This window comes from Ranitomeya imitator, chromosome 1 (genome assembly GCF_032444005.1).
Source record: "Ranitomeya imitator isolate aRanImi1 chromosome 1, aRanImi1.pri, whole genome shotgun sequence".
NCBI lineage: Eukaryota > Metazoa > Chordata > Amphibia > Anura > Dendrobatidae > Ranitomeya > Ranitomeya imitator.
Window position 1 is genome coordinate 630,010,473 of NC_091282.1, and position 15,769 is coordinate 630,026,241.

General features: G+C 44.9%; 1 protein-coding gene across 1 annotated transcript in view; it reads right to left on the minus strand.

Annotated features, from left to right (window-relative positions):
* Positions 1-4,079: 4,079 nt before the first annotated feature.
* The window catches only part of ZC3H6 (zinc finger CCCH-type containing 6), a 103,659-nt gene continuing 91,969 nt past the window's right edge, over positions 4,080-15,769 (minus strand). Inside the window, exon 12 of the mRNA XM_069726908.1 lies at positions 4,080-7,194. Within this exon, the coding sequence (XP_069583009.1) occupies positions 5,765-7,194 (1,430 nt within the window). The 3' untranslated portion in view covers positions 4,080-5,764. The remainder of the gene's footprint in view (positions 7,195-15,769) is intronic.

Consider the following 15,769-nt stretch of genomic DNA (forward strand, 5'->3'; position numbering starts at 1 on the left):
AACATTTTTTTCGACCTCACAAAGACAGGCTGACTGGAGTAGATGCCTTGATTCAGAGATGGGACATGGATTTGGCCTTTCCTCCCGTAACCCCTAATTCCATCAGTGCTGAGGCAGATCAGGCCAGGGTAATAGCTTTTCTTGGGCCAAAATGGTAGAATCACTATTACCCTGGCCTGATCTGCCTCAGCACTGATGGAATTAGGGGTTATAGGAGGAAAGGCAGGGGGAATCAGCTTTTCTTGGGCCAAAATGGTAGAATCACTGATTCCCCCTGCCTTTCCTCCCATAACGCCTAATTCCATCAGTGCTGAGGCAGATCAGGCCAGGGTAATAGTGATTCTACCATTTTGGCCCAAGAAAAGCTGATTCCCACCTGCTCAAAATGATGGCTTTAATAGATCCCATCTTCTATCCAGAAAGGCATGATCTTCTTTCTCAGGGCCGATATTCCATCCCTATGTGAAGTCCCTGCAATAGTCTGCATGGATCCTGAAAGGCAGATCTTTATATCCAGAGGGCTTTGAGACTCCGGCATTTATATTATCCAGAAACAATGATCGATATCTCTAGCACCAATAATCCAAAAATATTAGATTTTCTCCAAACAGAATTTGATAAGGGCCTGAGACCTAGCACGTTGAAGGTGCAAATTTCAGCCTTGAGTGCCTTTCATGGACTATCCATTAGCAGGTAAGAGATTCATTAAGGGCACAAATAGGATTAGGTCCATAGTTAAAGGGAACCTGTCACCCCGTTTTTTGAGATTGAGATATAAATACTGTTAAATAGGGCCTGTGCTGTGCGTTACTATGGTGTATGTAGTGTACCCTGATTCCCCATGTATGCCGAGAAATACATTACCAAAGTCGGCGTTTTCGACTGTCAATCAGGCTGGTCTGGTCAGGTGGGCGTGTTCACAGCGTTCTTTTCTTCCCCAGGTTTCCGTTGGTGGCGTAGTGGTGTGCGCATGTCCAAGGTCCGGATTCCCTGTGCCCACGTGAAGACACAGCGCGCGATCTGCGCTGTCATTCCTTTCATCGGTGCGGGCGGCCATCTTCCTGGGGCCGCGCGTGCGCAGATGTAGTGCTCTGCTGCACGGGGCTTCAGGAAAATGGCCGCGGGATGCCGCGCGTGCGCAGAAGAGATCGCGGCGGCCATTTTCCCAAAGCCGAGTTTGCTCGGCTTTGGGAAAATGGCCGCCGCGATCTCTTCTGCGCACGCGCGGCATCCCGCGGCCATTTTCCTGAAGCCCCGTGCAGCAGAGCACTACATCTGCGCACGCGCGGCCCCAGGAAGATGGCCGCCCGCACCGATGAAAGGAATGACAGCGCAGATCGCGCGCTGTGTCTTCACGTGGGCACAGGGAATCCGGACCTTGGACATGCGCACACCACTACGCCACCAACGGAAACCTGGGGAAGAAAAGAACGCTGTGAACACGCCCACCTGACCAGACCAGCCTGATTGACAGGCGAAAACGCCGACTTTGGTAATGTATTTCTCGGCATACATGGGGAATCAGGGTACACTACATACACTATAGTAACGCACAGCGCAGGCCCTATTTAACAGTATTTATATCTCAATCTCAAAAAACGGGGTGACAGGTTCCCTTTAAGGTCTCTAATACCCCTATTGGATCTGAATCTCGTGTTCAATGACCTTTGCAAACCACCATTTGAGCCTGTAGAAGACTCGAACATAAAATCTATCTAATTAAAGATTGCCTTCCTGATCGCCATAACTACAGCAAGATGAATAGGAGAAATACAGGTATTTTGCAAAAATGATTCATACCGAAGGATCCTGTGGACTGCATTATCTTAAGGTTAAACCCCGCCTTACAGAAAGTGGTAACAACTTTTCATACGAAGCAAGAAATAGTCTTGCCTTCCTTCTGCCAAAACTATAAATAAACCATCATTCTCTAGATGTCAGAGAACAGTTCTCCAATACCTGGAGACTACAAAAAAAGTTGAATACATTCCAATCTGTTTGTTCAGTTTGCTGGAAAGAATAATGGGAAAAAGTTTAAAGCGGCCATGGATTAGATCGGTGATCAGCTTGATCTATTCAGCAGAAGGGAGATCTCCTCCGCACAACATCATAGCCCAATCTACTAGAGAAGTAACCACATAATGGGTAGAAAGAGCAGGGGCCATGGTGGAACTGATCTGAAACATGGACAAGTCTTAACATCTTTTGCAGACATTATAAATAGTGATGAGCGAGTGTACTTGTTGCTCGGGTGACCTCCGAGTATTTGTTAGTGTTCGGAGATTAAGTTTTCATCACAGCAGCTGAATGATTTACAGCTATTAGCCAGTTTGATTACATGTTGGGATTCCCTAACAACCAGGCAACCCCCACATGTACTCAGCCTGGCTAAAAGCTGTAAATCATTTAGCTGAGGCAATGAAAACTTAATCTCCGAACACTAACAAATACTCGGAGATCACCCGAGTGTGCTCGGGAAAACCTGAGCAACGAGTATATTCACTCATCACTAATTATAAACTGGACATTTTATCGGGCCAAAAAGCGACCTTTGGAAGAAAAGGCCTCCAAGCAGTATTCCAGCACTTATGTCCAGCACTTAATGTATTATCTGGTATTCTCCTAATGGTGTTGGTCAGGAGTGACGTCCTGGAAACCAGGCATTAGTCCTACCGGTAATTGGTTTTCCAGGACTCCATTATTACAGCACCCATTACATTCCCTCCTGTAATTTCGTGTTTTCTATGTGAAGGTAACATATGTAGAAGAAAAGTGAATACAATAGAGTTGCATCCATCCTGGTGTTTGAAATCACTGGTGGTTGGTGGAGGAAGGGGCGTTTAACCTCTTGTGTGTGCCTGTTCCTATCAAGTTTATAATGGATGGTGCTGTGATCATGGACTCCTGGAAAACCAATTACCGGTAGGATAAATGCTTAATTTTCTTTCACATTGACTTAAGAAGGTTCTTCCAGGCACAAAAGAAAAGAAAAATATCTGGCTATTCTGTAATAGGTTTCCAAACTTCCATTCCCTTTATCTTCTAGCTCACCTGTAACCATCATTGAGGTTTAATATTATTTGCATTAACCTACTGCCAGGTCTCGTTGTGTCTGTGAGCTACATTTCCCACTGTGCTCAACCACTGAATATACAAGGCACTATCTTGAGACGCCAATACAGTCTCAAGATGGATAAATCGTTGTACAGTTTTTCCTTCCTAACATTGCTCCCACTCCATTTAGTATGTACTGTCCTGAGATTTTCTTGCAGACAATATTGTTCTAGGTACTGAAATTGCTGACTTAGAGCACTCTGATCATGTGTGGGGCCAGTGAGTCAGGCAACGTATATTCATGCATTGTAATGCGAAAAGCAAAATGCTGTGGCCTCTGGATAAAGGCTCAAGTTAATAAGGTTACTTGTTCTATGTGCAGCCTGCAATGTTTGTGCTCTTCTTACTCCAAAGATACTATGGGGTAATAGACATGACAGAACATTCGTTACTGGGCTCCCGAAGGGGGGGTGGGTGGGGTGTGTGTGTGTGTGTGTGTGTGTGTGTGTGTGTGTGTGTGTGTATTTTCTCTGTAGGTCAGGGGAGGAAGACAAAAGGTCAGAAATAATTTTATGTGGTCTTTTCCTGATGAAAAAGTCATTTAGACTTTGAAATGCATTGAATAAACCACCATCCTCTATGTGAAATACATCTGGACCTACATTTTTTTCAGCAGTGCGGACCATATCCACAGCAATTGCCTTATTTATCTGCAATACGGTCCTCAGCTGACCCGTGGATCTTCTGCAGCTGATATCTCTACATGCTTTACCAAAAGCTTGTACCAGGTTAGTATAATCTGAGTGTATGCTTAAATTCTCCACTTTAAAAGACCCTATTTGCGCTAATCTCTCCAGCAGTTTATAAAAGGTCAGAACTCTGGTGCTTGGATGGCAAGGTTAGGAAGTGCCACCTGCAAATCATTCTTGGGGAATTTGGCTACTTCCTGGTCACATAATAATAGTTGCTGGTGCACAGAGGAAGTGAGAAAAGCACTTAAAACCAATGAAAGTCTTGGAAGAATATTAAGAAACAAAAATTAAAAAGTCCTTTAAATGTCTCTACATTTTACAAGCATATATATTCCATGCACAAGTAAAAAAAAAGCACATACAAAATAATAGTATGATATATATTTTCAATATTTCTACAAGCAGTAGACAAAAAAGAAAAGTGGTGCACTAAAACCGGGAAATATCGCAGCTTAAATATTCAGTTAAAACATCAAACTTATCATCAAGTACTGAAAATACACAAAAAAAAAATAAAAAATGCGAGTACAAAATGCCATGCAAAATACATCATCGTCGTCATCTATACTATACAATACAAGGTGAAAAAACACAAATGTAATAGAAAAAAAATCTGGCAAATTCTCTCTTTATAGTCAAAACTTTCTTTTCGCTTTACAAGTATATCGTAAAATTGTTTAAAACATTACTCAACTAGAAGAATACATGAGCAGGATTTTATATAGGACTTACAGTAATGTACCATCTTGAACAGTCATTTTAATGGATGTGTTTCTTTTTAACTATAAGTGATTTACTAACATGCACGGATTTGGGTAATGGAGAGGGAACAGCATCTGTTGCACGCAGTCTTCTTGGTAACTTGCTTTTTTTTTTGCTTTTTTTTTTTTTTTACTGCTGCTCCTCTCCTGTTACCTCGCTATAGACATTTTCTTAATACAAAGTGATCACATAGCCTCAGAGGTCCAAAAGGCCGATCTCCACTTACATAATTGCTTTTCCTTTACTACATATTGTCTATAAGCTGTACATTACAGCCTTGTGTTAAGCTGTCCACCCACAAATCAAGAGCAGCACTACAAAACGGGGGGCGAGAGCCGACTGCTCGGCTTGGAAGATGCTCTCAACCATCAGCCATAGAAGCCGGAGACACCTAATGAAAAAAAGTATTTTGGTCTAATATTGGTGTACAGAAGTCTAAGCAGTCAGCAAAGGTTTCTATTTTATACAGCCTAATTATTCGGAAGCTTTAGACTTGAAAAAAAAATTAATTAAAAAAAGTAGCAAATTTTGGAGTGTCATTAAGATTTATGAATAGTGGTGATAAAAATTGGAAATTCAATTATATTCGGGGGTAAAAAGTACAATTTTCAAAGATGCACCAAATGTCATAAATTTGGAAAAAATAACGACAAGGCAAAACAGACTTAAATATAGATGAATCTTCCTATCTTTCTCCACGTTTTGAATTTTCTCAAGCTCCTAGTTTTGTCTCAGGAGCTGGGATTGGTGAGGTTAATAAAACTTTTTAATTTTTTTCGGCCAAACTTGATTTTCTGGATGAAGCCTTGTATGCAGTAAAGCAAAGAGAAACCTCCTGTAGACAGAATGGGAGCTGACCAGTCCGTGACCAGTCATGATAGACTTCCATTCACACTGTATTGCTCCATAACGCGATGAGTCCATGAGTGTCGCACATCCTGTATACATGAATAATCTTCACATAATGTCCTATTTACAATAAAAGTGCTTTACTGTAGCCAATGGGTTCTCTATTGCATGATTCACTATTACATGAGAGAGAAAAAAATACCACAGAAGATGCAGCTGGCATAGCGGAGACCTACGATGGCAGCGCGTGGTTTAATGTACAAATAAATAGAGAAGGGCAGAAGCTAAATACAGGCCAGCCATAAAGAGAAAGAAAATACAAAACGTAGTAAGAAACAGGAGTGCCGCTAACAGAACGGAGAAGCTGTGGGATCAAAGGTTTTGAAAACGTCTTTCAGAGGCTTATCATCATCGCCTTCACCTTCACCCTTGGCGTTAGCGTCTTGGGGTTGATTGGCAGGGGCTGCTGGTTTGATCTGCCTAGGATCGTTGTACTGAGGCCGTATAAGTCCTGCCAAAGCTGAGACAGGAAGATTGTGAACTGCTGGGGCTGTTGTGGTTTTACTTATCTCCATTTTTTCAGCAGGACAGTCTGTTTTGTCCACAAGATTCTCCTGACCTACAGTCGGTTGCTGCGTTTCCTCGGTTTTGGCTGCATCGACGGTCTTTTTCTGGTGATCCCCATTCTCTCCTACAGTAAGCAGGATGGGCTCTGTTGAACTTGTGGTGTCATCTTGTTGACTGTACAGACTGATATTTTTCAGGATAGACCCAGGACTGGTCAATCTACCACTGGCAGGCGACACTTTTGGAGCGTATGATGAAAGGATGTCTTGGGCGGGTTTAATGGATGTCGGCGGTGAGCCTATCGATGTTCTGGCTGCCAAGCGAGGATCCCCTTTGGGTGACAGTGGTTCTTTTGCTGCGCTGTGCTGGCTGTCAGAGCTGGGGGATCTATGGAGTCTGGACTGGAGGTTTTTTTGGAGCCGAGGATCGTTCATCTTGTTGATCGTCACATGTAAATCTGGTGGATCGATGTAGCTGCCTTTAGATGAAATGCTTGTTTGCTTTGCTTTGTGTTCCAGTCGGGGATCTACTCTTTCCAGTCTGGGGTCGGCAGCTGAATGATGCACCTCTGTAGACAACGACCTACTTTTATTAAGCCTCTGGTCAGCGATAAGTGGGGGTAATGGCAAATTTATGGATGAAACAAAGTCAGGTTTTGGTGGGGGAACTGGGAGGAGATCTTCCGGTGCCCAGACGACAAGTTTAGCAAAGTTGGGTTTGGACAGTAAGACATCCATTTTAATATGGCTGAACTGTCTCAGCTTACAACGCGGGTCCCTCAAAGACACTCCCGGTAACATATCTAATGGTATGATGGCCGTCTTCTCTCGTAGTTCCCTTTCGGCGTCTTCATCCTCATCATCCACCCCTTTCTGCTTCACATTGCCTCCAGAGTGAGGAAGGTGTCTGACCGGAGGAGGCTCAAGTTTACTCTTCCTGGGGTCACGTGCCACTCTGGGGTCAGATGTGCAGCTCTCAGTAAGACGGGCGGGGCTCAGGCCTGGGTTCAGTCTTAGCCTCGGATCATATGACTGACCGCCACCTGGAGTAACCCTGTCTTTTGCCAACCTTGGGTCGCAACTTTGAGGGGCGCACGGCTGCTCGGTGGAGTTGTTCCTGGCCAGCTTGGTTTGGTTGCGCAGTGTTTTTAAGATGGAACTAACACCACTTCCATCTTCTTCCTCGCTGCTGTACCAGTTTGCAAACTCATCTGAAATAAATCACAACCATGGTTAACATAAGAGATGTGAAATGCACAGTCACAATGAAGTGGTGGCCACGTGTGTTCCCTCACAACTCAACTCTTGTGAAACTGAGGAAGGAAACTGAACTTAGTTCACTCCCCCTATATCCACCAGTCTTCGAAATGTAAAATAGAGTTGTGGCTCATGACTCTTTAGTTTTTTCTACCCTTATTCAAGGAGCTTAATCTTTTTTTTATCTTTCTGTCGAAGTAGCAATACGATGGATTGTCTTCTTGCGGGACGAGTCGTAATTTTGAATTACAGTCATGGCAGCCCTTGAGGTGCCAGGGTAGCAGAAACCGCATGCAGTGAGTATACGGAAACCACATGTGCCTTACAGAACATTATACCATTAGGCACCGAAGATAATATACCGTATATACTCGAGTATAAGCCGACCCGAATATAAGCCGACCCCCCTAATTTTGCCACAAAAAACTGGGAAAACTTAATGACTCGAGTATAAGCCTAGGGTGGGAAATGCAGCAGGTACCGGTAAATGTCAAAAGTAAAAAATAGATACTGATGCTCCATATTAAAATATGCCCTATATAATCCTGCATAAAGGTTAATAATGGCCCCAAAAGATGCTCCATAGACACATTTGCCCAATATAATGCTGCACAAATGTTGATTATGCCCCCCATAAGATACTCCATAAAGATATTTGCCCTATATAGTGCTGCACAAACCTTGATTATGGCCCCATAAAATGCTCCATACAGACACTTGCCCCATATAATGCTCCACAAACTTTAATTATGGCCCCATAAGATGCTCCATAAAGTTATTTGCCCCATATAGTGCTGCACAAACGTTATGGCCCCATAAGATGCCCCATACAGACACTTGCCCCATTTGCTGTTGCTGTGATAAAAAAAAAAATCACATACTCACCTCTCCGTCGCTCAGGCCCCCGACACTTTCAATATTCACCTGACTTTGTTCCGGCGCCGCTCCATCTTCAGTGTCTTCTGCACTGACGTTCAGGCAGAGGGCGCGCACTAACCACGTCATCGCGCCCTCTGACCTGAACGTCACTGCAGAAGATGGAAGGTGAATATCGCGCAGGGCAGTGCTCTCCTCCCAATTGAACTCACCTGCTCCTAGTGCGGTGCAGTCCCTGCTTCCTCGGCGCCGGCAGCTTCTTCCTGTAGTGAGCGGTCACCGTTACCGCGCCTTACAGTAATGAATATGCGGCTCCACCTCCATGGGAGGTGGAGCCGCATATTCATTACTGTAATGAGCGGTACCATGTGACCGCTCAGTACAGGAAGAAGTTGCAGGTGCTGGGGAAAAGACGTGCAGGGACTGCATCAGGAGCAGGTGAGTATAATTAGACAGCCCCCGCTACCCCTCCCCTGCCGACCCCTGGGTATGACTCGAATATAAGTCGAGAGGGGGACTTTCAGCCCAAAAAAATGGGCTGAAAATCTCGGCTTATACTCGAGTATATACGGTAAGAAATGCTAAAAGAGCAGAAACCCCCTCAAGTGACCCCATATTGGAAATTACACCACTTTTGAAATTTATCTACAGGCGTATTGATGATTTTGACTCCATGGGTGTTTTCCAGAAAAAAGCAGCAGCGGATGTTGCTAAGTGAAAATTGCAAACTGACTTTATAGCCCCATACTTTGTAGTGCCCAGTATGTTATGCCCAGCTCGTGCTTCTGGAGACACAAACTCGTAAATTATTCAGGCTCTCATCACTACACAAATAACAAAGATGTGGATGCTAAATGTGGTTTAGACAAACTGGGGTTAAGAGAGGGGGGCATTTGGATTTAGGAGCGCAGAATTTGCCGAATTTCTTTTGAAAAGCCATTTAACTTTTCCAGAGTCTTTGTACTACCAGTAACATGGAAGCACCCTATATTTCCATTGGCAGATGACAGACCTGTGTGGGGGCGTTTTTGTGGATTAAGTTGAAGCTTTTGTTTAGAATATTTTACATAATATTTGGGATCACATTTATTCAGTGCTAAACGCTAAGCACTTACTTTGGGGTTTCCATCTAAATCTCCGAATTACATAAATCAACGAAACCCCTGAGGGATCCATTCACTATAACGAGGCAGCAGAGTTACTCTGAACTCCGTGTGGTGTTTATGAAGCGGTCTCCTTTTTACAGAAGAGGACAAAACTGGCGGACTGCGCTTTTATGCACGCCTAAAAAAAACCACCACTGGATCACAGTTCAAACGGGGTCAATAGTGACTCGTCTGAATCATATATTTCAGAGATTTACATGGAAACCCAGCTGTTAGTGCTCAGCGTAGAGTGCAGGATAACTGTGTGCCCAGCCTTATCGAAAGCCGCATTTAGGGGGTTACTAGCTACTACTGGATAACAAGAACAAAATTTTAATTGCGGTGAAATTACAATAAAAGTGCAATTCCTCAATTGATTTTTTGTTTTTTATATACCATGTTCACAATATAGTAAAACTGACCTTACAATATGATTCTTCGGATCATTACAAATACACAGATACCAAAGTGGTGAAAAAAAAATTGAGAAGTTTGTATGAGAAAAAGTTTTTGCATTTGTCAACATTTTCCAAGACCCGTAGTTTCTATTTTTCAGGATCTGGGGCTGGGTGCGGGCTTATTTTTTGCTGTTTTTATTGATATCATTTTGAGGGTAGATACGATGTTTTGATCGCTTATTGCATTTTATTGCACTGCACTGGCAATGAATATTCATTCTCTTATAGCACGCACAGTTACAGCCGCAGCTTCTAGCAGCTGTTGGGCTATCACAGGTGCCGCTCATTAGGGTAATGAATATTCACCTCTCTCCACTCCCAAAGGCGTGGAGAGAAGTGAATATTCAATACCCAAATGAGAAGGGACACGTGATCGATCGGCCACAGGAGCTGCTGGCACCAGAACAAGATGCTGCGAGGGCACACACACGGAATGTAAGTAGGATTTTTTTAATGCTTTTCTCATGGGGGCCACGCATTCAAGGATAGGGAAGAGGAACCATGTATACAAGGATAGGGATAAGGAGCCATGCATACAAAAACGGGATTAAGAAGCCATGCATACAAGGATGGGAATAAGGAGCCATGCAGACAAGAATGGGCATAAGGAGCCATGCATACAAGGATGGGAATATGGAACCATGCAGACAAGGATGGGAATAAGAAGCCACGCAGACAAGGATGGGAATAAGAAGCCAAGCAGACAACGATGGGAATAAGGAGCCACGCAGAAAACGATGGGAATAAGCAGCCACGCAGACAACGATGGGAATAAGGAGCCACGCAGACAACGATGGGAATAAGGAGCCACGCAGACAACGATGGGAATAAGGAGCCACGCAGACAACGATGGGAATAAGGAGCCACGCAGACAACGATGGGAATAAGGAGCCACGCAGACAACGATGGGAATAAGGAGCCACGCAGACAACGATGGGAATAAGGAGCCACGCAGACAACGATGGGAATAAGGAGCCACACAGACAAGGATGGGGATGAGGGGACAATGCATACCCGGCTTATACTCGAGTCAATAAGTTTTCACAGGTTTTTTTGTGGAAAACTTAGGTGCCTCGGTTTATAGTCGGCTTATACACGAGTATATACACATAGAATACAGATACATAAATGTCAGTGACACACACATATATATGTATATATATTACATAGATACATAGAACAAAAGCCGGCAATTCATGTGCCGTGTACTGTGAAATCTCAGCAGGAACCGACAGGATAAAATAGATGGATTACACACAGTAAATACGCATAGACATAGAGTAGGTAGATAGATGTCAGTGACATATACAATTAGTACGGTGTATGTGTGCAGCTTACAGTACATGTATTTAATAAAATAATATTTTTCTGAAAAAAATGGTGTGGGCTCCCACGTAATTTTCATAACTAGTAGAGGGAAAGCAGATGACTGGGGGCCGATGTTTATAACCTGGGAAGGGGGTAATATCATGGAGCTTCCCAGGCTATTAATATCAGCTCACAGCTGTGTACTTAGCCTTTACTGGCTGTTAAAATGGGAGACCACAAATAAATGATGTAGGGTCCACTTATAATTAATAACCAGCAAAGGCTTTGCAGACAGCTGCGGGCTGATATTAATAGCCTAGGAAGGGGCCATGGATACTGGCCCCTACCGAGGCTAAAAACACCTCTCAGCCACCGTATTAGAGGCGCATCTCTAAGATGCGCTATTTCTGGTACTTAGGCTCGCTCTTCCCTCTTGTCCTGTAGTGGTGGCAAGTGAGGTGATAGTTGCAGGGGTTGATGTCACCTTTGTAATGTCAGGTGACATCAAGCCCCAAGGTTAGTAATGGAGAGGCGCCAATAAGACGCCCCCATTAATAATTCCATAGTCACATTGTATAAAAACACACACACCAAGAATAAAGTCCTTTAATTGCAAGAATGACACAGACTCCTTTAATAATCTTAATTAAACCATCCTTACAACCTTGCCTAATTCCACCCACATAGGTGGTCCCATCAGCTGACACCAGTGACTGGAGGTAAATTGTATACCTCCGATAACAGCTGAGTGCTCACGTTGTCTTGATCAGAAGCGTTGCTTGCCTGCGCTGTCATGCATATGACAGCATGTCAAACACTGTATTGTCAGGCCCCCTTATTCAAGTGAATAGGTTCGGGTCCTCTCTGCTGGATGACAGGCTGTATGGACGCATCATGCAACCATGCAGTCTGCTATGTAGATGTAGCGGAGCTGACTGTGAGGTCACATCTTGATGTCCTTGACTTTTCTGCAGCAAATATGCTGCAAAAAAAAAAAATCAACCTGCGTATTTGGCTTGAAAAAACGCTGCAAAAACGCTGAAAGAAGTGACATGTTCTATGTCAAAAAACCGCTGCAAAGCACAAAATCCTGATGACAAAAAAAAAACAATATGTGTGCATGAAATTTCTGAAATCTCATAGGCTTTGCTGGTACTGTAAAAAGCAGCTGAAATTTAGCATAAAAAACACAGCAAAAACGCCCAAAGTGAGCGTATCCTTAGTGTCCACATGTTTTGCATTTCTGTACTGATGACAGGCCACCTAATTTACGGGTTTGTGTCCCCAGAGGCATGAGTTGGGCACTACCACGTACTGGTGACTACAATGTACTGGGCACCACAACGTATTGGTGACTGCAGCTTACTGTGCACTACAACGGCAGTTTGCAATTTTCACTCAGCAACATCCACTGCTGCTTATTTCTGGAATACACCCATGGAGTCAATATCGTCACTACACTTGTATATAAATACCAAAAGAAGTATAATTTCCAAAATAGGGTCACATGAGGAGGAATTTTGCTCTTCTAGCACTTAGGGGCTCTGTATATAGAGTCCGCAAACTACCCTAGCAAAATCTGCACTCCAGGAGGCAAATTGGCGGTATGGAGCACCACAGTCTCATTGTATGGAAAAGCAGTACTGTATAGCCACATACACGGTATTTCAGCAGAAATTGATTGTGGGACATATTTTGATGCCATTTTACCCATTTCCATGTGTGAAAATGTAAAAATCTGGGGCTAAAACTAAATTTTGATGGTAAAACAGGGATTTTTGTGTACTCACCGTAAAATCCTTTTCTCTGAGCCATTCATTGGGGGACACAGGACCATGGGTGTATGCCGCTGCAACTAGGAGGCCGACACGAAGTGAATAAAAAAAAAAAATTAGCTCCTCCTCTGCAGTATACGCCCACACACTGTCTCCAGCCGAACCAGTTCAGTAACAAAGCAGTATGAGATCATAACCATCAAATAAAGGTACAACACGTCAAACCAAGGCACATACTCAAACCGTCATGCAAACAGGGTGGATGCGGTGTCCCCCAAATATTGGCTCGGAGAAAAGGATTTTACGGTTAGAATACAAAAATTCCTGTTTCTCCTTAACCTCATTGGTGGACACAGGACCATGGAACGTCCCAAAGTAGTCCCTGGGTGGGGAAAATACATAACTGAACGAAGCCCAAGCGCCAGCTGCCTAGAGGTGTGCTACCGCTGCCTGCGAGATCCTTATTCCCAGGCCTGCGACCGCAGAAGCCTGAGTGTGTTGAAGGTGTGCAGACTGGACCAGGTTGCAGCCCTGCATACCTGTTCCGCAGATGCCTGGTTCCAAATGGCCCAGGATGCGCCCACCGACTGAGTGCGAGTATGCCTTTATCCCAGCTGGGATAGGCTTGTCTCAGACTCGATAGGACTTCTGAATAGCCGAGCATATCCACCTGACTATTGCGGACTTTGAAACAATCAAAACCCTTCCTGAGACCCTCAGGAAGAACGAATAAAGCGTCCTTCTTTCAGAAGGATGCCGTCCAGATGTACCTCAAAGGAGCCTTCCAGAACCAGAGAGTGAAGTACCCTTTGAAAACGATGCACCAGTGCCAAACAAAACAAGGTTAGGACAATGTTGTCATTAAGGTGGAAGAGAGAACACCTTGGGCAAGAAGGAAGGAGACGGACGGAGAAACACCTTATCCTGGTGATGGATTAGCAAAGGAACTCCCCAAGAAAAAAGCAGGCTAGCACCAAAACCCGCCTAATGGACATCATCACAAAGGGAAGCCGACCATTCCATGAAGGGTGAGCCCGAGAGCATCCGCATCCTGCAGCGGCTCAGACGGAGCCTCATGTAGGAGCCTCAGGACTAAGCTAAGGTCCCAATGATCATCTTTAGGAGAGAGCCCTGTGGGTGACCCCCTGAATGAAAGTCTTCAACTGTGGCTTGGAAGCAAATCGGCGCTGGAACAACTGATAAGGCAGACTTTTGAGAAAAGTAAGCGCTAGACCTGAGTCCAAGAGCTGAGAGGGTAGCGATCTCGTTCTCTGCACCCTGTGAAAAAAAGTTTTCTAGGTGCCATGATAGATGTGCTCGATGCAGGTTTCTGAGCGCTAATCAAAGTGGAAACCACTTCTTGGGAGGACCCAGATTGGGTTAGGATTCAACAGTCAGACCGTTAAATACAGGGCTTCTGAGGAGTTCTGGTGGCAAGTCGGCCCTGGGCAAGAAGATCTGGTCAGTCCAGTAGTCGCCAGAGGATGTCGGCGACGAGCTGTACCAAGTCCACATAGCACGCCCAGCGAGCCCAGTGATCCCCTTCCGCCTTGATATTCTTGATCACCCTCAGAAGTAATGGAATTGGAGGGAACAAGTAAGGCAGATGAAAATGACACCACAAAGGAATTAGTGCGTTCACCCCTATGGCCTTTGGATCCCAGGACCGAGCTATGACCTCGGGCACCCTTGTGTTTTTAGTTCTGCTGCCTTGAGGACCACGTCCAGAGTCCCCTGGCGATGTCAAATCTGTTGGAAGACCTCCAGATGATGAGACCACTTCCCCGAGGTAAGTCCCTGGCGGCTGAGGAAAACTACCGCCCAGTTTTTTACACCCAGAATGGAATTGCTAAGATGACTCAGTCCAGATGAGAATGTGTTCCACCTCGCGCCTTGCTGCGGGTGCTTCTCTGGTGGCTGATGTATGCCACAACTGTGGCATTATCTGACTAACTCCAAATAGGGCAACCCGCTAGATAAAGAACAAAGATTACTTTCATTGGGTTGAACCCAAGGTTGCTACTCCATAAGCCAGGAGCTTAACCACTCAGTCATTGGTTGGAATGGCTGATCGAAAGATGGTCCCCCAGCCGAGGAGACTGGCGTCGGTGGAGGCCCCCAATCCTTGCCGGGAGAATGAATTTCCTTGAGTGAGGAAGGATCGTAGCATCCCCCACCTAAGTTCCCCCTTGATCTGCGGGGGACAGGCGGTACCAATGACCGAGAAAGAAGGGATTCCTGTCCCAGGCCAACAGGAGCGGGATCTGCAGAAACCGGAAATGTAGCAGGACCAAGGGAACAGTTTCCATTGCTTGCACCATCCCGCCGAGGACCCGCCCCCAAACCGTAACGAAAAAGGAAATGGGCAACAAAAGTGCCCGGGCTCCCTGTTGAAGGCCTATGACTTTTCCCCAAGGGCAAAGTACCAACCCTCGTGAGGTGTCCAAGTACATCCCTAAAAGGGCTATATGCTGAGCAGGGACTGGGGACAACTTGCTGAAGTTTATCAGCCAACCCAGTTGATTAAGTGTATTCAAGTTTATAGGGACGCACTCCGCTCAGTCCCGAGAGGAAAGCCCTTAATTAAAAGGTCATCCCACTATGGAAGGATGACCACGCCCCGGGAATGCAGAAAGGACATGACGGCCGCCATGACCTTGTGAACACTCAAAGGAGCAGAGGCGGGGTGGAAGGGCCCTAATATTGGAGATGGAGAGAAACGCAGAAACCTTTGGAGTAGCTACAGGTCCAGGAAAAGCCTACTGTTTTTGTGCTCGAGGTATGAAAGAAAACTCTAACCTGTATCTGGAAGACACCAGGTCTCTGACCCATTCTTCGTGCAACACGGAGAGTCAAGTATGACGAAATAAAAGTAGATGTCCGCCTACCCTGCTGGAGTCAACTGGATAGGACTTTGGGACTTGAGTCAAGATTGGTTGGATATAAGCGCGACCTGGGTACTCCTGT